The following is a 20,933-nucleotide window of genomic DNA, read 5'->3' on the forward strand; positions in this document are numbered from 1 at the left end:
CCCCAAATCATATCTAACCTTTTACATGAGAATAACAAATATAGCTGTTCTCCAGGCTGAGCACATGTCTTAAAATAGATAACTCTGACAAGCAAACTCTGATGCCCGATGAAATCAAATACTGCCCCTCTCATTCACACACATCAGGTTAGGCTGCTGCTTGCCAGGGTTGCGTTTCTATGCACATCTTTGACTGCCTGCACAAAGAGGCTAAGCAGATTTGACCCAGAGGGTTTTGATTTGTCTCTGTGGCAGTGGTTCTCAAAGTGAGATGGGTTCCCTCTGCGCATGCATACTAACTCATGCATGTGCAAGAACAAAAATGCATTTGTCTCAGGGAGGGAGAGGATCCTGCAGCAAGCAGAGCCAGTGGCACTTTTTTACTCACATCAGCAGAGATACATCATGGCAGCTATCAACTTTGCTATGCTGACCACGGAAACTGCAGAGAGACCAATTCCTGCCCTTCCCAGCTGTTCGGATGAAGAGGGAGTCAGGGATCAGTGCTCCTATCCAGAGACCTTATGCACACAACAGCGCATACATACAGCTGTGTGTGAGGAGGATTCTTGTTTGCCCACTGAAAAGAATAACTAGCACGGGAAATGGGGCAGGTGAGCTTAGAGAGTAAAATAGGGCAGGTGAGCTTAGAGAGTAAAATAAATTTAAGAGCACAATCCTAAGCAGGTCTACTCAGAAGTAAGCCCTATTGTGTTCAATGGGATTCCCTATCAGGAAAGTGAGGCTCGGATTGCAGCCTAAGGCAGACAGGAGTTCAAAAAGTTGACAGCTGGTGATCATAACCCTGCAAGGTGCCTGGTGTTTTTTGTTTCGCTTTTACCCTAGACTCGAGTGCCATCTCCGCAGGAGCCACTCAGGGCTGCCAAGCAACCCGAAGCGATCCATGGCAAAGGGAGCAGGCAGAGGGATGACCAGCCTAGTCCGAAATCCGCACGTTCCGCATGGGTATTTGACGACTCAACCAGATGTTGTTTGCTGGGCGATGATGGCATCTCCTTCTGCTGACTGCACAACCTGAGCCATGAAGGCTGGCCGCCAACGCCGGGCACCCACGCCGGCCAGGCTGGGACGCGTCCGACCACACCTGATGGGGCTCTGCCTGCCTCTGCCGCTGACCACGTCCCAGGCAGGAGCGCCAGGCCGGGCACCTTTGGCCAAGCGGGCTTCTTTGCACCTCTTGCCAACCTCCCGGCGCAGAGGGACGTATCCCTCTCGGGCGGGCGGGCGGGCAGGCTCCCCGCCCCGCCCGCACGAAACTCTCCTTCGCGCCCCTTTATCTCTCGCTGTGCCCGGGAAAGGGGCCCCCTCCTGCCGCAAGGCGCGCGCCGCCTCGCCTCCCCAAGTTGGAGACCCCTGCGCGCTCCTGCCACTGCCAGCGTGGCAGCCCCCAAGTCTCCAGAGGCAGCCTTGCGGGGCAGTGCTGCTCGCGGGCTCCAGCACCCAGGGGCTTGCAGGTGGGCAGCTCTCCCTCTCCTCGCCCTCCCTGCAACTTCTCAGGGCGCGCAGGCACCTCTGGAGAGACCCCCGTGCACGCGTCTCCCTCCCTGCCCGCCCCACTCCTGTACCTGTCTACTCAGAAGTCAGTTCCATTACAGTCAACGGGGCTTACTCCCAGGAAAGCGTGGCCAGGCTGGCAGCCTGAGGCGAGCCCCCTGCGCCAGGCGCGCTCCTCACCTGTTCCTACCGGGCCGTGCGCGCCGCCTTCGCCCCTTTGACAGCTGCCTTTTGTTTTCCCCACCTCCGCTCCGGCTGCGCTCCACCCCAGAGCCACGTGAATGAGCCGGGCGGGAGGGCGAGCCGGGCGGGGAGCTCTGGGGACGGGCGGGGCTGGAGCGCAGCCTGGAGGCGGAGCGCGCAGTGCGCCCGCGGGAGAGCCCAGTCACGCCCGCCGCCCGCCCAGCCTCAGCTTCCTGTTTGCTCAGTCATGCTCTGGCTGGACGAGTTCAGGCCGCAGGCAGCAGCGGCAGCACAAAGGAGACTTCCCCGCCTTCACCCCGGACCGCGGCGCCTGCACTGCTCGGCGACAGCAGCTCTGAGGTGACGCGGCGCCCAGAAGGCTGTGGCCAGGAGTCAGGCACGCCTGAGGAGCTGCTGGTGCTGGTGGCACCCCAAGGAGTCTCTGGCAAGCTCTCAGTAGACACAGAGCCCAAGCCTATGCACTCAGAAGTAAGTCCCATTAGAGTCAATGGGGCTTACTCCCAGGAAAGTGTGGACAGGACTGCACCCTCAGAGCCCAGTCCTATGCAGGCCTACTCAGAAGTCCCATTATAGTGAATGGGTCTTACTCCCAGGCAAGTGTGGATAGGATTGCAGCCACAGCACCCAAACCCTATCCAATTTTCCAGTGCTAGTGCAGTTGTGCCAGTGGGGCGTGCACTGCATCCTGTGGTGGAGGAGCAGTCACTGGGGTCTTCTCAAGGTATGGGAACATTTGTTCCGTTACCATGGGGCTGAATTGTGGCTACCCCAGAGCTGGAAAGTTGGATAGAATTGGGCCCACAGTCAATCAGTGGATCACCTTTCAACATATTTCTGCATGGCCACGCTTTTGAGGGTCCTAATGGAAAGGGACATTTAGTTTCCACTGGAAAGCCCTCTCACAACCACACATGGCACAGGCAATGGTGTAGCTAGAGGGGGTGCAAAGCACTAAGTTTCGCACGCACCTGAACCAGTTTAGCTGATTTTTCTCAAACTAAACCTGAGCTGTTGCTTGGAGCAGGGGTCATGATACAATGTACCAAGGGATGGAGGTGCAATCATTGGCATCCTTCAGTCTCGGGAGACTGGTATCACGCTCTGAAAAGTGGTTCTGGAACACCATCTAGTGTGGCTGAAGAGGCCAATTTGGGAGTGACAATCCCTTCCACACTGGAAGCAAATGTAGTCTGTCCCTGGTGTGTCTCCCTGGCTGTGGGCCTTCCTTCTTTGCCTCAGTGTGTTGGGCAAGTGCCTCTTCAAACTGGGAAAGGCCATGCTGCACAGCCTGCCTCCAAGCGAGACACACAGAGGCCAAGGTTTCCCCTCTGGGAGGTGCAATGTTGCCTCCACAAATGGTTGCTTCTACCAGTACGAAGTTGCTGGGGACCTGGGATAAAATCCTGCGGTAGGCATCTCCTGCCAATCTGCTGTAGGGAGCAGCCCCCAGAGACATCTCCTGCCAATCTACTGTAGGGAGCTACCACTGCCACCAAAGCTTAGGGTTCAGAGGTTGACCTGCTCATGTGGTTCCTCAACCTTTGCCCAAACTAGTCAATCTAAACTGGCTTCAACCAGAGAGCCAGTCACCACAAGTTGGTCAGGGCTTGTTAGGTTAGAGAACCACTCTCATCATAATGAAGACCACCCTAAATTAACTGCCTCCACTTAACTTGAGGCTCAAGTGTTCCTCAATTTACCTTGCCTAAAGTTGGTCAAGCTGACCTGGGGAGGGGGTTATTCAAGAAAAACACCCACAGTAAAAGCCAAAACTGACTAAACTACTGCTGTCAGTCAGACTGGGGAGCAGCAGGTCCAAAAAGCTACAGCAAAAGAGAACTTGGTAGGGAGAAAACAGGAAGGCAAGAAATCCTTCACCTTTCACTATTTCTGAATGACATAGGGCCCAATCCTATCCATCACAGGATGCAGTCCATGCCCTGTTGGCACAGTTATACCAGCACTAGAAAATTGGATAGGATTTTGCCCTTAGTAAGGTGGAGCTGAAGACACTGGGAGCAGGGATGAAAGGAGAGAGAGAGAGAACACAAACACACAGTGGTCAGCTCTTACTTGAGGTAAATTTTAAACTCTCAATTTGAAATTTAAGTCAGGAACTGGGGTGTCACATCCCAGTGACAAAAGCTTTGGATAGCTTATGTGCCAAAGTATTCTCTCCAATCCTGTCTTAACTATTAATGAACCCAATAGACAAATGGGACAGAAAGACTAGAGCCTCCCTACAGAAGAATAACAACAATTTTTCACTGCTCTGGTGTATTAATCCTAACAAGGATTTTGCATCAGCTAGGATCACTCTTGGGTATAAATTAACCCACATGATTCTGCAAGTTAAGAACTCTTATAGGTAAAATAGCTGATGAAGGGAGGTTTTCTTCCAGGGCAAACAGTGTCTGCAGATAGTCAGACCTGCTATCTATGATCCTGTTCTATGGGGAGCCTATTCCTTTTGCTATTTACTGAATAAAAAGCAAACATGACAGCACCAATTACATACTTAATATCTAATATGATTCTAAGCAAGTACAAAGAACTAAAGTAGCTTCTGAATAAAAGAAGTGCTCACAATGCAAGAAGCAGATGAAAAACGAGTAGGGATCATTTAAATAAATTACATATCAGACCAATGTCCTTTGAAGACCTTTGAGTTAAAATGAATATTGTTTATCTTTATTTTCCAGGAGCCTGATCTCTGCATTATGTGCAGAACATAGGATCAAGATTGTGACTTTTTGAGCCCATGCTCCAGCACACCAGAACCTGGCCTCACCTTCTCTGTTGAAGCAGTATCTGCACCTATTGACATTTCATGGTCGTAAGGTAGATCTTTTTTCAGGAAAGGTGTGCTGAGCAAAAGGCTGCAAGTGGTGTACCATGCCTCATTCTAAGGTCTGCAAAGTGGCCCACAGGTTTTACTGTTGGTACAGTTTTTCCCTAGGTAGGAACTGTATCAAAGTGATTTTTTTTTTTTTGCTTTTTAGAGGCAAGTGGGATGGAGTACACTGTTACATTTGTTGACCACACACAGGATGTTGCAGTAGGCCTAAATCCTAACCAACTTTCCAGCACTGGCATAGCTGTGCCAGTGAGATGTGAACTGCATCCTGCAGTTGAGTGGCACTCACGGAGGCCTCCTCAAAGTAAGAGAACGTTTGTTCCCTTACCTCCCAGCTGCATTGCCCTTATGTTGGTTCTGGAAAGTGGGTTAGGATTGTGCCCTAGTCGTCATGGGGTAAGATGCAACTGGCAATAGAAACAGGTTGCTATAAAAACTCTGTCCTACTCATACGGTTTCCTTCTATAAGAAATGAGCAAATAAAATTTTTTTATTTAATTAATTATTTTCAGCTTTTAAAAAGTTTTATTCCTAACATCCTTGACAATTATGGCAACTTTACCAACCCATCTATTATGATGTTCAGTATAGGGATTGCTATAATAATGAATTACTAAATTGACATCTGATATAATTTACACAACCACATATTGAGGTTCACAAGGAGTTTACGTCTACTAGCAAAATCATATTTTACAGTAAATGTCATATACAAGGTGAGCATCCTAGAACACCACAAGAGAGATGGCATGTGCTGGAACACAGATAAAAACCTTTCGACACTGTCAGCTCTAAGTTCCTGTAATAATAAGCATGAATATTAATATGTTTGTAACATAAGTAGTAACTGTTAGGATTGTTCATGGTTTTGCATGCATACATCATTTCCAGTTTGAAAATACAAGTTCCTGTAGTTTGAGCTGCTTCTCTGTGAGGCTGGTCAAAACCTCAACCTTTAATGTTGCTAGCACCATGATTACAGCTAGAGAACTGGAAAGCTGGATGGAAGCATAGCAATGAAATACATCATTCAGTGGTTTCTGAGCCCCTTTGATAGTTGCTTGGAGGAGTGTGGATTTAATGCTTGTCAATCAAATGCACACAGTCCTTGGATCTAGGGTGACAACTGCGAAATTATCTTTCACTGATGCTGTTTCATTTTGCATATTGCATCAGCTTTGAGAAAGCCAACTAGCTGCTTTCTTCAGAGATTTGAAAAGAGTTAACATAAATTGGACCTGAGCCTGAAACTGTAACTACTTTTTACTCCACTGAACAGAGACTTGTCCTTCCAAGAATAGGATTATTCACAGCAAGTTCTTCCCTGCCATTCAACATGTAGCACATGTTGTTCTGCAACCTGTATTTTTCATCTCCCGAGAGTGGTATTCGTAGAGCAAGAAGATCAACAGTTAAATTGTACCAGGGTCTGCCTTCATGGAAACCATAATAAGCACTTTATCTAGTATCTACCTGTATTCAGATCCTTGGACTTTTGCAATATATGTGTACGAGTGGGCAGGATCTTCTCTATTTACTTCTTGGCTTTCCTCTACTCAAGATCTTGACTCAACTCAAGATTTGGGGTATTCTAAAGTCCAAGATCTTCAGAGTTTTTGAAGCTGCTGGTTGAGAGCAGTTAGTTGCAATCATATCCCATAGGGCCAATCCTATAGACTCAATTCTCTCTCTTCTCTGCTACTGGAATGCTAGGGGGTTTGCTTTATTGCCTTATGGAAGTGCTCAGAGCCTGCAGATAGGAAGTGGGGGTGGGAGTAGGCAGGGAAAGGGGTGAAACTGGATGGGAAAGACGGAGAAATGGGGCAAGGAAGTAGTGGGAAGGGGTAGATCCGGCAGCAGTAGCACATGCCAAATCTTATCTTCTCCTTTCAGAGGTTGCCAGCCCCTTTCTTCTCCTTGAACTTGCACCAGCTAATGAGCCATAAGCAAGCAAGAAGCTTACAGAGGGGTAAGGGGAAATAATTCCCCTCTTCTCCAAAACCTCCAAGTCTGCCCCCACCACTGGAAACAGCATGCGCCTTTTGGGGCAGCTGCATTTGCAGGGAGAAGGATAGGATTGTGCCCTGTTTCCCATCTTATTTTCACATTAATCATAAACTTGTTAGGTGACTTTAGGTAAGTCACTGTCAACAAGGCCCATTCTCATCTGTAATACGAATAAAATACCAGCTTATACTTTTTAGTAGGTAATTGATTAGTGAGAAAGTATGCAGAGTGCTCTGAATTCTTAGGAAAATCATGGTATAAATACGACCTGATTCTTCCATAAATATTTTCTGATCTTACAGAAAAGGCAGTAGTAATTCTACACATTTATCTGTCTTCTTGTGATAATTTCTCTGTTTTGCCTAGCATAGCTAGACACTTTTTTTGTCCCAAGAGGCAGAAAAGTTAAGCATCCAAAATATTTAGTTAATATACTATTCTTGAAATTCAGTATATTTTATGAACTTGAGAAATATATGTATGAACATAGGAAGAGCCTTGATAGATCAGGCCATGTTGTCCTGCTTCCTGTATCTCCCAAAGCACACAAGACAACAAGCTACCTGTAGCCTTAAAACTTTCATTTTCCTAGGAAGCTTGGACTCTGACTGGCAGTGGTTTTCCAACGTTTTTAACAGAGGTCTTTTCCCCACCAATGGATACAGCATGCACCTTTTGGCATGGCTGCATTGGCAAGGGGAAGGATAGGATTGTACCCCCTGTTTCCCCATCTGATTTTCATATTAATCATAAGTTTTTTTTGGTTTATGGACTTTTAGGTTTAAGACATTTCCAGTCCTACCTAAAGATCAATAGTCCAAATAAAAATGTCTTGGCCTGAAGGCCATGGTCCAACAGAGTACCTTTCATCTGACATTTCTCCCTTGTCTGTGGAGGGCATTCTCAAAAGTTCCAAGATCACCATCATTCTAAAGATATCAGGGATTAAACCTAGGGCCTACATGCAAAGCAGGTGGCCCACCACTGAGCTACAACTGATTTCCATATGCATGTTTTAAGTCTGGTGAAACCTTTAGGAATCTGATAAGGATGGAAAAGCAACAGCCAATATTTAGAGAAATAAGCACCTTCATTTGACAGACAGGAAACAGATTTAAATTTGACTTAAAATAGCTACTACTTTCAGACCTTGTGGAGCAGTTGACAGAACATTTGTGTAACTTTCTTTTATCCATTTTTCTTTTTGTAGACTGTACCAAAAAGGAGGATGGCAGTATTTAGGAGCTGAAACTTTCTTTTCTCTTATCCTTTCTATTGCTGTTGGCTTGCAAATCATTGAGCATGTTCATTTGTGATAAACAGAATGTATATTTGAGAAAGCTTCATTGAAGGGGAAAGAGGAAATGTTCTTTCCTTCTTGACTTGGTGGTGGTAATTTTGCTCATGATAAAGTGGCTGAGTTCTGGGAGAAGCAGTTACATTGCACTTGGAATCTTTGAGAAAGAGTCTGCTTCCCTTTTGTATGCTGTAGCCTGACAGTTGCTCATTGTGTAATGATGGAAGGGCTAAATTTTCATAAACATTCAGTGTATTTCATTCAAGAGACCAGTTTACTGGGAACAGACCCACGTTTGAAAAACAAACTATTGTATGAACAAGCTGTTCTGCAGTTCTTTGTTAATAATGATTAGACATCCAACCAGACTCTGGCTGGTACACATTCACTGAATGTGTGTCAGACACTGCAAAGTTCTTAAAACCCTACTTAAAAAAATATTATTTAAAATTATCTGCAAATAACAATGCCATTAATTGCCTTAAAGCTACTTTCAAGAACTTTTGCCTTGACTACTGAACCTCATCCCTGTTGGTCTTTCCAACTGGCTCATCTTAGTTCCCTCATCTCTATCCAGCACTGTGAAGGTCATTCACCTTGGCATTGCACTGATCAATAGTCCAAATTGCACTGAACATCTCATGTTCCTTCTTAAGCCATTTCTGCCCAATGTTGCATATATGCAACAGGTATCAAATGTTTACACCTGTGGGCTGGGTGGAAATGGGTTAAGACAACAATTGTATACACTTATGTGGGAGTAATCCCCATTGGCTATAATGGTATTTACTTCCGAGTAGAAATGCATAGGATTGGGCTCTAAGAGCCCAGTACAGGCAGTGGGGCTCATTCCCAGGAAAGTGTGAATAGGATTGTAGTCCAAGAGCCCAAGTCTGATCTCGGAACTCCAGCTTTCCGCCAGGCCTGTGCTAGCCCAGCACTGGCTGGCACTGGGCTAGCGCTGGGCGGGCACCCGTCTTCCACTGCATGGCTGTCTCATGGACCACCGAGCCGCAGCACAGTAAGCAGGGGCAGGGAGGAGGCATTCTAGGGAGGGGGGAGGCAGGCGGAGAGAGAGCATGCCAGGGGGAGGCGGGTCCCGTAGCGCTCTGCTTCACCGTATCCAAGGCGTTCAGGGGTGCTCGGCACCCTACACAAACACTTTTACCTTACCGCCGACCTTTTGGTCAGTGGTAAAGTGAGTAGCCCCATTGTGGGGCTAGAAAGTCCCCTTCATCCAAGGCGCCACCCATGGCAGGCTGAGGCGTGCAGGATGCAGCAGGAGCTGTTCTCAGCACCGCTGCAACTGCACACCCCGGACAGCTCAGGATTGGGCTGTAAGTCTGTTTGCTGGCTCCCTGGATCCAGCACAAGCTTCTTGTCTTTACCCGGAGAGCCATCCCATGGCCTTGCCCCTCCTCACTTTTTAGGCCTTAATATCCCACCATACTCCTGCCGGCTACCTTTATTCTTCCAGCTCCAGCCCTCAAGTGTTCAAACGTCATCTTACTCCCTTGCTACTTCCTGGAACACCTGTGGAATGCTCCTTAGATCATTTTCTTCAAATCCTTTCCTAAAATTTACATTTTTCTGCAAAGGCTTTGGCAGGCCTCGCCAGGCCTTACTGCCCAGTCCAATCCCCCACCATAACCAATGAAACAGCTACACTGCATCCCATGGCGGGCAGGCGGCAAAGAGATCAGGAGGCCTGCTGGAAGTAAGTAAAACTATTTTTTTTACTTACTGTCTCAGTAACATACTGCCCTGGTGCCCGGGGCAGTGACATCATAACCTCATTGCTCTGCACCTGGGGCAGTGACACCATGACATCACATGATGTCATGATGTCACTTTGAATTCTCCCAGATAGTGGGGCACTCACTGCTGTGGCTTCAGATGCTCACCCCTTTCCCTTTTGAGCCTCCCAACCTTCAGAAGAACAGGGATGTTTGACAGAGAAAATCCAAAGGTGACTGTCATAATTATCACCCCAGGGATCAGGAAAAGGTTAGGGAAAACTCCCAGACCCTGGCAGGATGCAACCCACACCCTTTTTCACCAGTCTGATCCACCTAACCCATAAGGATAATGTGGTCTGCTTATAATACCATAAACGCTTAGGTTCTTTTGAAGTACATTCCCTTGGTCAATAAAGTGTGTTGCACTTAATCTTCATAATAGAAGGATTTTATTAGAAAAAAGGCTAGTCTTTAAGGGAGCTCTAGTTACTCCATAAACATTAGTACATACATTTATAGTAACAGACCAAAATAAGAAAGGTTATAACTTAACAAGAGACTAAGAGTTACCAGTATTATAGACCAGTCCTTGCAGCATGTTCCAGCACACAAGCCTCTAACCCCACCTTCTAGCCTCCTGTCCTGTTTCTCTGTGAACCCACACCCAGGTTTTTATAATCTGAATTGCTAATGAACTACACCTGAACAATCTTAGGTCTTTTGCCTAGCAACCAGCTTAAAACCTCTTAAAGGAAAAGGCAACTTGCCCAACCCTGGGACAGTGACTCCTTAGGGCAGTCACTTTCTGGTTCCCAGAGGATGGTGCACTGCTGCAGCTTTGTACATGCCACATCCTGTCTCTTGTCTCACATCCTGTCCTGGCTGAAGCTCCCAGCCTTCAAAGGTATAGGGAATGGGGGTGTGCAAAGTTGCAGTTGTGCTCTGCCCTCCAAGGAGAACCTTAGGCAGAAGTGACTGGGTGGAGCCTGGAGGCAGTCATACCTGCCTTGGTGTAGTGTCCTTGGCACATGCCCCTCAAGCTCCACCCAAGGTATGCCTCTGGTCTCCTCGAAACTATGCCAGCTATATAGTGTACTATATAGCTGGTGTGTCTGAGGAGAGAAAAGGGATGGGTTGTGCTCAACCTGAGGGGATAGGATGCTGGTGCATACTGATGTCACCAAGATTCACTCTTCCCTCCTGCCCTGAAACTGCTCTTGCACTCCCCGCCCATGACACACCCTGCCACCAACTTACTGACACCAGTGGAGATTCCAGGAACCACTGCCTTGTTCATGGGAGTATGCAACAGCAGCAGCCCATAAAAGGCCTTGAACTGCCAGAACATGTTCCAACAGTGCAAGTCCTTGACGGGACTGGAGCCTTGGTCTTCTCCCCTGCTGTAACAAAGCTACTTACATGAATAGTAATTGAAATGATCCCATATATTCCCCCTGCTTTCCTCTTCCTATGTTGTTTACCACTCTGGGCAGGGACCTCTCTTTTCACTCTATGTAATGCTCTATATACATAGATGAGGCTATATCAATAAATAATAATATAGATAGGGATGTTGCTTAGCTACAGAAAGCTCAAGGCCAATGATTTTCAAAAGAGAAATTAGAAAAAGGTCTAATTCAGTAGGGAGAATAAAATGGGAAATCTAAAAATAGTTGTTTTCAAATTGTTATAACACATGAATACTTAAATTGTTGATACTGTACATGTCTACTAGATGTAAGCTGAGTGTAATGGGACTTAGGAAAGTGTGAAAAGCATTGCAGCCGGACGGCCCAATCCTGAGCTCCCGTGGCGTGCAGCTTTGGCAGCACTGAAAACGGCTGCTGCTGCATTCTGCATGCCTAAGGCTACCGCAGGCGGCACCTCGGGGGAAGGGGAGTTTCATCCTCTTCTCCCGGGTAAGGGAAGTAGCCTGCAATGGGTAAAAACATTTGTGTAGGGCACCAAGCTCCACACGAACACGCAGGATCTGGCGGAGTGGCGGTCCACTGGACCGGCCTCCCTCCCTGGCACAGCTGCCGCCCACCCTCCGCCTGCCCCAGAACGCCTCCTCCCCCACACCCGCTTAGCATACCACGGCTCTGCGGTCTGTGCTGGGCTAGCACAGGTGCTCTCGTATGGCACGTTTGTGACAGTATGCGCCGGTGGTAAGCTGGCACATGGAGCCCAGAATTGGGCTCTGAACCAGGTTAAAAAAAACATGCCTGTTTCTATGTTCTGTGTATGCATCAACTGAAAATATGCCAGGGAAATCTAATATTTTATAAATATAATGGACCAAAATCCTGAGCTAAATTTTCACTTCAAATAAAACCATTAAAAATCTATTTAGGCTGCAGAAGCAGAATATATAGGACTTCCTTTTCAAATTGTCCCCTAAGATATGTGTTTATTAATTCTCAAGTTATTCCTTGGTTATATTTTCAAGTTTTTGTTACCACCTATAGTGCCTGCTGAACTTAAAATGAAAATGAAGAAAAACACAGACAGACTAAAGGACCCCACTTGCTAAACCAAATTGGAAAAATATCTGTAACTGCTGGAGGGGGGATGGGGGGAAATGGCTCTGCAGAACTGGCTCATCAAACAGTGGACTCTTTGTGGTGCAGCACATGTAACAAACAGAGCTGTTCAAGTTCCAGTCTTGATGCCAAAAAAGGAGAAAAAAAATCAGTGTTTGTCATTTTCTGTTTACTTGCCACTAATACATGTGCCAGAATTGCAAGAACAGGAAAGGGAAAATGTCTCTTAAAATACTGCAAATAAAAAAAAACTTTGTTTTCTACAGTTTTGCTTCACTTAGACATTTAGGGCACAATCCTAAATCTACACAATCCTAGGGCACAGGTCTACTCAGAAGTAAGTCCTATTTTGTTCAATGGGGCTTACTCTCAGGAAAGTGCAGTTAGGATTGCAGCCTTAGACTGATCTTGTAACTATTATGGCTGAGTACCTCCATATCTTTTGAACTGTGGAATGTTGGACTTACATTGGCACTCACCTTCTTAATGTCCAGGGTGCTACTGAAGTTTTGGAATCAAAACTGTAAGGCTAGCTCAAGGTAGCTGCATTTAATTCCCATTTAAATTAATGGAACAAGTCAATTGCATGTAACATACGTTCAATTGCTTTCAGCTGGACTGCAGTTGAAACCCTATACACACTTACTTGGGAGTATGTGTTGTTAAATTCAGTGGCTTTTGCTTCTGAGCAGCCATACATGGATTATGCTGTTGACCACTTTAGGTGATTGAGACCTGAGTGTCTACATTTTCATTTGATGGAGCAGACTGATTCAGTATGTAAGCTATATACCAGCCTGTTTTATCACCAGAGCAGATAAACCCCTATGATGGTGGTTGGGGTGAGAATAGTATTTGAAAGGATCCTTTAGGAAGATACCATGTGCTCTGCACATGGAAACAAATAGCACTCTCCTTTTGGCTTCTCAGTGGAGACTGGCCACTATAAGAATGTACAAGCAAATTGAAATTAATAAGAATGTTTTTTAAACAAGCAGAAACTGTAAACAAACAAAAAAACCACTCCTTTGTTTAATACGAGAAGGAAACATCATCTTTTATCTGCATGGAGATTATTAAACAGAATTTGGAATGCGAAACTAGCTCAATTAGGCAAACCCTTTCTATAAAGAGAATGTCACATGCCTGATTTTGAGTGTAACGAAACACTCAAATTAGCATTGCTGTCTTGCTAATGTTTATTTGGAAGTGAGTCCCATGAATTAGTTTTATTTATGTAAAGATTTACGAGTCACTTTTCTGCCTTGTATTCAAGGTGACTTACAATATAAAATATAAATAAATAACCAATAAATCATTGAGTTGAAGGGGTTTAATTACTGGTAAGTATGTTTAGGATTGCAGCCTACATTTAATTAATGAAATACTGCAACTTTCAGCACAATGCTATGCATGTCTAGTCAGAAGTTAGCCCCGCTGAGTTCAATGGGGCTTACTCCCAGCTCAACATGCATAGGATTGGGGCTAAACAGAATTCATAGTTAGCAAGCAAATAAGTCAAATGAAAGGGCTAACACTGACATTGCTAAATATGATACTCAAAAGTTTAATTTGCTTAAGAAAAATAATCACTTTGTGTGTTAAATCTCTTTTCTTGGATACCAGACTATCTAAAATTATCTCTGTCCTTTTACAAAATTTGCTATTCTACTTTAATACCCTTTATATGCCACTAACACACTTATTTCAAAAAATGCAAAGGGAATTCCCAAGCAGGTGAGTCCACTTGAGTATTAATTATCCTGTTTGCCAAAGTCATTCTTGGTTTTTGATTCAGCTTGAAGGTTTTCAGGATAAATGATGATTTGTTTGGTCTTTGAAAGGAAATCAACACAAAGATGATCCCTTCTACATTGAAAACTTTCTGTACACAAGAAAGGCCATTGTCAACATGTTCTGAACTTGAAGAAAACTCTCATGTGCTAATGGCATGTATAGAAATACACTAATGGCCCAATCCTAAGAGACTTTATGCTGCTGGAGTGTTTCAGTGGCTTGGGGCCCAATACTATCCAAGTTTCCAGCATTGGTGCAGCCACAATGCAGCCCCCAGGTATGGGAATAAATATTCCCATACCTTGAGGAGGCCTCCGTGACTGCCTCCCCACTACAGGATGCAGTGCACTCCTCATTGGCACTGGAAAATTGGATAGGATTGGGCCCTTAAGGTCCTGTACGGCTCTTGCAAAGCATAACAGACCATTCAGCCCAGCCTGGTCACCACAAGTGGCATGCAGCCAAGTTTGCACACCAGCAGAGAAGGAGCCCTAGTACTGGTAAGTCAGGGTGGGGATGCATAGAATGGGATGGGGAAGAGACGCGGCAGTGAGGAGGACAAATCCAGGCTAGGAAGGGGAAGTATCAGCAGTAGCGGTGCCACTGATATCCTATCCTCCTTCCCAGCCTTGATCCACCAGCTATAGCTGGTGCAGGTTTGAGCAGACCCAGCAGGGGAGAGAAGGCTTACACTGGGACAAGGGAACAAATGTTTCTTTACCTTGAGGAGTCTTTCTCAGCCCAAACCTCCCCCTTGGTATGCAGCACCCGCTCCATTGCTATAACTGCAGTACTCCTGCACTGGGAGTTAGGTAAGATTGGGCTATCTCTCCCCTACATACATACCAGTTAGGTTCCATAAGCTGAAATGTATGTAGCTTTAAACATTCAGCTCTTGCCAGCCCAGAGTGATCGTGTCTGCACAAAAGCAAAAAAAAGATGGCAGCTCCAAGGGAGCTGAAAGAATGCTTGTTTCCAACTGAGGGACAAAATAGCAGCTCTTAATAAGATAGAACTGATAGAGTTATATAGTTGACCCTTAAAAAGAGTTCTCATAAATTAGGGAAGATGGTGAGGACAGCCCCATTTTAAATCTTTCCTCTACCAAAATGAACTCACTAGGTGCCTCTAGGCAAGCCACCATTTTTTCTTAACTATTATAGGGGAATAATAATACAGTATTTACCTTATAGGGTTGTTCATTCTTTAAATCTTTATTGGCGTATATAAAATAGCTGTTACAGTTTCAAATACAAATCATAAAAATAATTAACTATCCCTCTGTGTTCCAAATCTTGATCTGCTGCTCTTCAGCACTAGCTCCAGGAAGGCAGCTACCTTTTCTACTAAGTCTGGGGCACTAACTGACAGGATATATCTAAGGATCTCGCTCTCCCGGTAATCATATTTCTTCTTTGAGTGCAGCAGCAGGTCTAAAAGTTTCAAACGGGCTTTAGAATGAAATGGGCAATGCAGGACTGTGTGGGCCAGCAACTCAATTTCTCCCAGCTCACACTCACAATACCTATCATTATAAGGAATTCTTACAGGGTTGTTGTAAAGGCAACATAAAGGCAATACACGTGAAGTGCTTGCATAGTCAGAAAGTGCTATAGAAATGTTAACTATATTGTTATGAGTCCTTAAGCCTGTGTAAACAACAAAAACTGAACCTTGGTGAATTACTTTTAAAAATCTTTTTTTTAATGAAGAAATAATTCCATTCCAAAATATAGACACACAATTAAATAGTTTAATCACTTCAAAATATAACATGTCCCCATTAGGTCTGAACGCGCACACACACGCACACACACACACACAAAACAATACTTAACAACAATACAAAAAACCCCATACAATAATAGTTCTGTTTACAATACCAATGAATATTGTGAATTTTTGTTTTAGTGTGTGTCTGTCTGGACTGGTGTGAAACAACAGTAGTTAAAAACATCAGACAGTTAGTAGCCTCAAGATGTAACTCTTCATACATTTTTGGTTCACAAGTAGAAATGCCCTCTTCTCAGGACACAGCGGAGGGCTCCTCATTATTCAAAGCTCCTTGCACTGCATTGAACCAAAGTCACTGAATGTTGCATTATTTACAAGATATATCTACAGCAATTCCGAGAAACTAATAAGAATGGGAGAAGATGATTAAAGTAAAGGCAGACACCTGTGCTAAATAATGATGCAACATTTTGTCTCATGCATATAAGAAAATACATATTATCACAACAAAGGCCACACACCTTTATAATGCAGTTTTTAGTTAACATGACTACTTAAGAGAATCTATTCTCCGTCTTTTCTTTCAACATTCAAGAATCCCATTCATTGTCACATTCTGATTCCTGCTGCTTAACTACCTTCCTATTGACAATCCACAAGGAGTTTTTGGCTGCAGTAGTTGGCCATAAAGAATTCTAACAGGCTAGTTCAACTATTTCTGTAACTTTAATGTTCACAATCTAAACCAATTTAACAAAGACAAGGACTGATAGCTGAATCCTAACCAATTTTTCAGCACAATAGCTGCAAACTGCAACTGCAAAACATCCCTAAAGTAAGGGAACAAACATTTCCTTACTTTGAGGAGGCCTTTGCGACTGCGCCCCCAGTACAGAATGTAGCATGCACTCTGTTGGCAGGAATGCAACTGCACTGGAAAGTTGGTTAGGACTGGGCCGTGAGTGGGCTAAACTGTAGGCCTGGTTGAGACAAGACTCTTCCCCCAATCATTTTGTACATGTGTGAGTGCACATGTGCTAATAGGCTGCCCTTTCTCACTTCCCCCAGTAGGTGTGCCTGTCCCACCAGGCACCCTGTTGTGTACACATAACATCTGAACAGGGTACATCCATATCAAATCCCACACACATAGGCCTGAACAGTGCAACTGACATCCTAATGATAATATGGGACTTGATCATGCAGCCTGGGCCTACATCCATGGGATTTCCACCATGAAAGGTAACAAGAAGGGCACTGCTGAACAGCAGACCACTCTAGCATTCTGTTTCCACAGTGGCCAACCAGATGCTTCTGGGGTGTTCAGAACTGGGATATGTAAGCAAAGTCTGGAAAGTACTGTTCAGATACATACTCTCTGAAGCTGGGGGTGGCATATAACCATCATGACTTATAGCCATTGGTTGATTTTATGCATGCACATCTTATTTGGGATGTTTTGCCTGCACTCTGATATCTGACAGCCTATGAGGGATATCTGCAACAGACAGGCAGGAAAGACACACTCCTCCCCTAACACAAGTAGGAAAAACATTGGGGGGAAAGCATCACCCTAATTGGGCCAAATTCAGTTTAGCAGCAGGTAAATGTGGTAAAACTAAGTTTTAGTTTTGGTTTTGAAGAGGCAAATAAAAAGTGCTTTATCTTGGAGTTCCAGAGTACAAGAGGCCACCAAGAGCTCTGCTTGGGGATTCTGTGCTGAAACTAGGCTGAGAGAATGGTGCTTGGTGTGTGAAGACAACAACAGTGCTACACAGTGATAGTCCTTGCAATGGTTAGACTAATGCATGGGTCTTGGGTGCATAAATAAAGATTGGTGTTAAAGCAACTTGGCTCTTACTCCAACTGTAGTTATGTGGCTGAATTTGGATCATTCAGACATAGCTATGTTCTAGTCCATTGTGCCCATCAGGAATACCTGACTGAAGTCCTGAGCTGTCAGCAAGGTTTGCCAATATACTGTAGTTTTGTCTGCTGAGTGCTAGGCACTGGTAGAAGGTAATCAGTTCCTGAGAAAAGGGTGTAGGAGAGGTAAGCTGTCACAGATGATGTAGAGTAACCACCTTGTCTGGTTGAAAGATATTCCAGGAGTAAAGATTAGTTATTGCAAAGGTGTGGTTGAAAAGTGTCTATGCAAACATTTTGTTTTTGGCAGTTGTCTGACTCATGTGTTTGACTGCTTGGAAATATTGCTAAAACATACACAAGGAGGAAGATGACTGGTGGTAGCAATGGGTGGCAACCAGAGTTAACACTTCCATGAATAGAAGCACACTCTGTGAATGCAAGCTCCCTCTGGGAACAGAAGGAGCATTCCACTCATGCAAAATGACTTTGTGCAAGGGGCTTCCTCTGTTTTCAGAGGGAGCTTATAATTATGGCATGCACGCGTGTGCTGGATGCCACCCACTGATTTTGTTCCTATGTGAAAAACAGCAGTAACCGCTTGAGTCCAACTAAGCTTTTTGGAGACAAGCCACTGCTTCAGCAGGAAAATTTTCAGGGGAAAAACAGTGCTTAGGGAGAGAATGAACTTCTCCCTGCCTCCACACTGGTTCTAATTGGGACTTCTGCCCTGCTCTGCTGTTTTAAGGAATAAAGAGGTGCTTCTGGTTGGAAACACACCTCTGGAGCATGCATTTATGAGTTTGCATGGTTGGACCCTAAAGCTTATCCCTAGAACCAGCAGAAAGACTAAATTTCTCATTTGGACAGACTTGTGATACAATGCAATGAAAACTCATTGGGAGAAGCTTCATTGCAGTTAAATGTAATCATCAGTAACAGGTCAGTTTCTACAATGTATCAAATAATCACAAACTTATAAACTTGAATGTGTTCTAAGCTGATGCCAGATATTAGCATCCTCGCACCTTGTATGAAATACCTTACAATTCCTAGACTACATCTGTATCCTTCCTAGCTAAAGGATCCTTAGTGTAAAATAGCCCTAGGTAATTCACGGCATAGAGCAATGGCTGAGAAACTCCTTACAATATTTGTCTTCTTTTTATAATCCTGATGGATCTAAAGGCCCACCCTTTCCTCCCTGTCACAATTAGGATGTTAAAAATTCCTCAAAGAGCCACCTTTATAATCTTAATTTTTTCTACAAGGACACACTTTCCCCTGGTGCTTTTCATAGATAGCTAATTCCCCATTCAAGTCTCACTACACATTTCCAAGAATGCATGCAGAACATCTGGTGGCTTGCTAAGGCAATGCACATTCAGAAATAAAACAGTTGCAAGCGCACTTTTAAAGCCTATACATTTAAAGCTGAAGGCCTCAACAAACAGGATATGAAGGATGGAGAAATGTGAAAGAACACATGCTTATTAAAGCTCTAAAACAGCAATAAAACAATACCATGAAAGATTATACATAACGTGAATCAGTTTCGGGATCTTATGGCACCTGTGGTTTATAAACAGCTTTAGCAACGTGTATTTCAAAACATAGTTCACAGTTTTAAGATCTGTGCTGATTTTAAAAACTAGATTCTATATCATTTGAATGTTGCCTTTTGTATATGATATCTATTTGGAAAGAAAATATTTACACTAACTTCTATGGCTGATTTGTTAGATTATTTTGAAAGAAAACATTCCTAAGTTATGCAGTAGCCCTAAATCATAGAGATACTTTTTAGTGCATTTTGTACAAGTTTTATTTTTATTTTTTGCAGAAAGACTGTAAAACAAATTTGCAGTCTCAACCTGCAATCCTGCATCCAGCTGAGCATACTGAAGTCCCACCAAATTCTGATGGACTTAAAGCATATGGAACTGGGTGCCGCACTGCAATTGCGGTCTAGTACTTAGTTTTGGGGCTATAAATATGTACACTCAGGAGTATGTTCATTCAGTGTTAAATGCATTATTGTAGCTTTTAAAATTTCCTCTGTGGAAAAACAATGTACAGTGTGTAGGAAAGTGTTCTAAAATCTCAAACTACTCAGAAATCAAACTTCTAATATAAACATTATTAATCTTGTCATTGTAAACTGAACAGGTTCAACAGTATGTGCAAAGGGCTTAAGTGTTTTGTTAGTACTGCTGTTAACTGTAACAGCATTTTTTCAGCCTGTGTTCTTCACCAGTAATGAGCCATGTTACATAAAATGTAGCTGATATAAGTTAGCTTTAAATAAAAGTCTCTTTTTTTTTTTAAACAAACACCTACAAACTACAACTTGTAGAACAAAAGTACTGTGCTACAGTCTTCAGATGTAGTTGGTTATCTTATGTCAGAGCTTCTGCCCTTGTTTCACTTCTTCTGCGAAGTTGGCAGCCAGGCTCTCTCCATCATCAGCCTGAGTGCCGCTCTCCTCCTCGGTTCTTTCGCTGTTTTTTTGATTGCAGCTTCCCTGTCAAGAAGTATTTAAAAGAATTTTGATGGCAGCCATTGTCATAATATACAAATGCACACAGTAATAATTGCATATTGCATGAGGTCCATTAGTGAGCAAACACAAAAAGTATAAAAAAATTAAACTGTTTCCTTTATCCAGAGTCCTGTGTACCTATCACATCATATCAGTTACTGCTTTTCATGTTGTTTTCCCTCTTTACGTCAGGAGATCTGGAACTCTGAAAATAATTCCTTTTTGCATGCAAACTTGCCACCTCCATTGAAATGAATGTGGAAGTTCTGTGAGCACATCTAAACTCCCATGGGCATACTGTGGTTGTTGCTACGTGCATGCATAAAACACACATACACATTTCAGTTCTGCAGAGCACAGGGACGCATTGGTTTTGTGTCAATTTGCAGCTATCCTTTTGCACATACAGCTCTACACAATGTTGAAACAGTGAGTGGCATACCAGTTAGTGCCTATGCTCCTTTGGGATATGTGCATGACTGAGAGTGGAGTCAAGCAACTCCCAACCTTTTTCCAGGTTAGAAATACTTTCCAGTATTCCTTCTTTATTCTACCTGACTTTGCAAGGGGAGATTCCGCTATCACTCTTTCCAGATTTGTAGAGTACAGGGAAAAATACCTTCTTTCTGGAGCGTGAGCCCCGATTTGTATTTAATAGCTGGTGGCTCCATAGAAAGATGCATATCTGCATCAGAAGATGTATCCAGCCAGCTCTGCTGGGCCCAGAGAAGCATTGCGATGAAGAGAGGGATGTGTATCAGCTTCATACCTGAAAGGCTGTTTCTGCACAAGAATCTTTCTTGCTGGACTGGACTGTTTGTCTGTATCAAGT

At 44.1% G+C, this 20,933-nt stretch overlaps 2 protein-coding genes and 1 long non-coding RNA gene across 22 annotated transcripts in view; 1 reads left to right on the top strand and 2 right to left on the bottom strand.

Annotated features, from left to right (window-relative positions):
- Positions 1 to 1,785, bottom strand: part of MAPRE2 (microtubule associated protein RP/EB family member 2) — a 139,027-nt gene extending 137,242 nt beyond the window's left edge. The window contains exon 1 of one of the 3 annotated variants that reach the window (XM_066626666.1): positions 1,696 to 1,785. The gene's annotated coding sequence lies outside the window, so the exon portion shown is untranslated. The other 2 variants (XM_066626668.1, XM_066626667.1) reach the window with 2 other exon arrangements.
- Positions 1 to 20,933, top strand: part of LOC136649764 (uncharacterized) — a 45,288-nt gene that overhangs the window by 2,556 nt on the left and 21,799 nt on the right. For 2 of the 3 annotated variants that reach the window (XR_010794441.1, XR_010794440.1), the window contains exons 2-3: positions 847 to 966; positions 4,422 to 4,560. This is a non-coding gene — a long non-coding RNA (uncharacterized lncRNA). Of the gene's footprint in view, positions 1 to 846; positions 967 to 4,421; positions 6,237 to 20,933 lie in introns of those variants that run through there. The other variant, XR_010794439.1, reaches the window with a different exon arrangement.
- Positions 15,642 to 20,933, bottom strand: part of DTNA (dystrobrevin alpha) — a 211,627-nt gene continuing 206,335 nt past the window's right edge. For 9 of the 16 annotated variants that reach the window (XM_066626649.1, XM_066626650.1, XM_066626659.1 and 6 more), the window contains one exon: positions 15,642 to 20,083. In XM_066626649.1, the coding sequence (XP_066482746.1) occupies positions 19,964 to 20,083 (120 nt within the window). In that variant the 3' untranslated portion in view covers positions 15,642 to 19,963. The remainder of the gene's footprint in view (positions 20,084 to 20,933) is intronic. The other 7 variants (XM_066626661.1, XM_066626660.1, XM_066626664.1 and 4 more) reach the window with 1 other exon arrangement.

This window comes from Tiliqua scincoides, chromosome 4, assembly GCF_035046505.1.
Source record: "Tiliqua scincoides isolate rTilSci1 chromosome 4, rTilSci1.hap2, whole genome shotgun sequence".
Classification (NCBI taxonomy): domain Eukaryota; kingdom Metazoa; phylum Chordata; class Lepidosauria; order Squamata; family Scincidae; genus Tiliqua; species Tiliqua scincoides.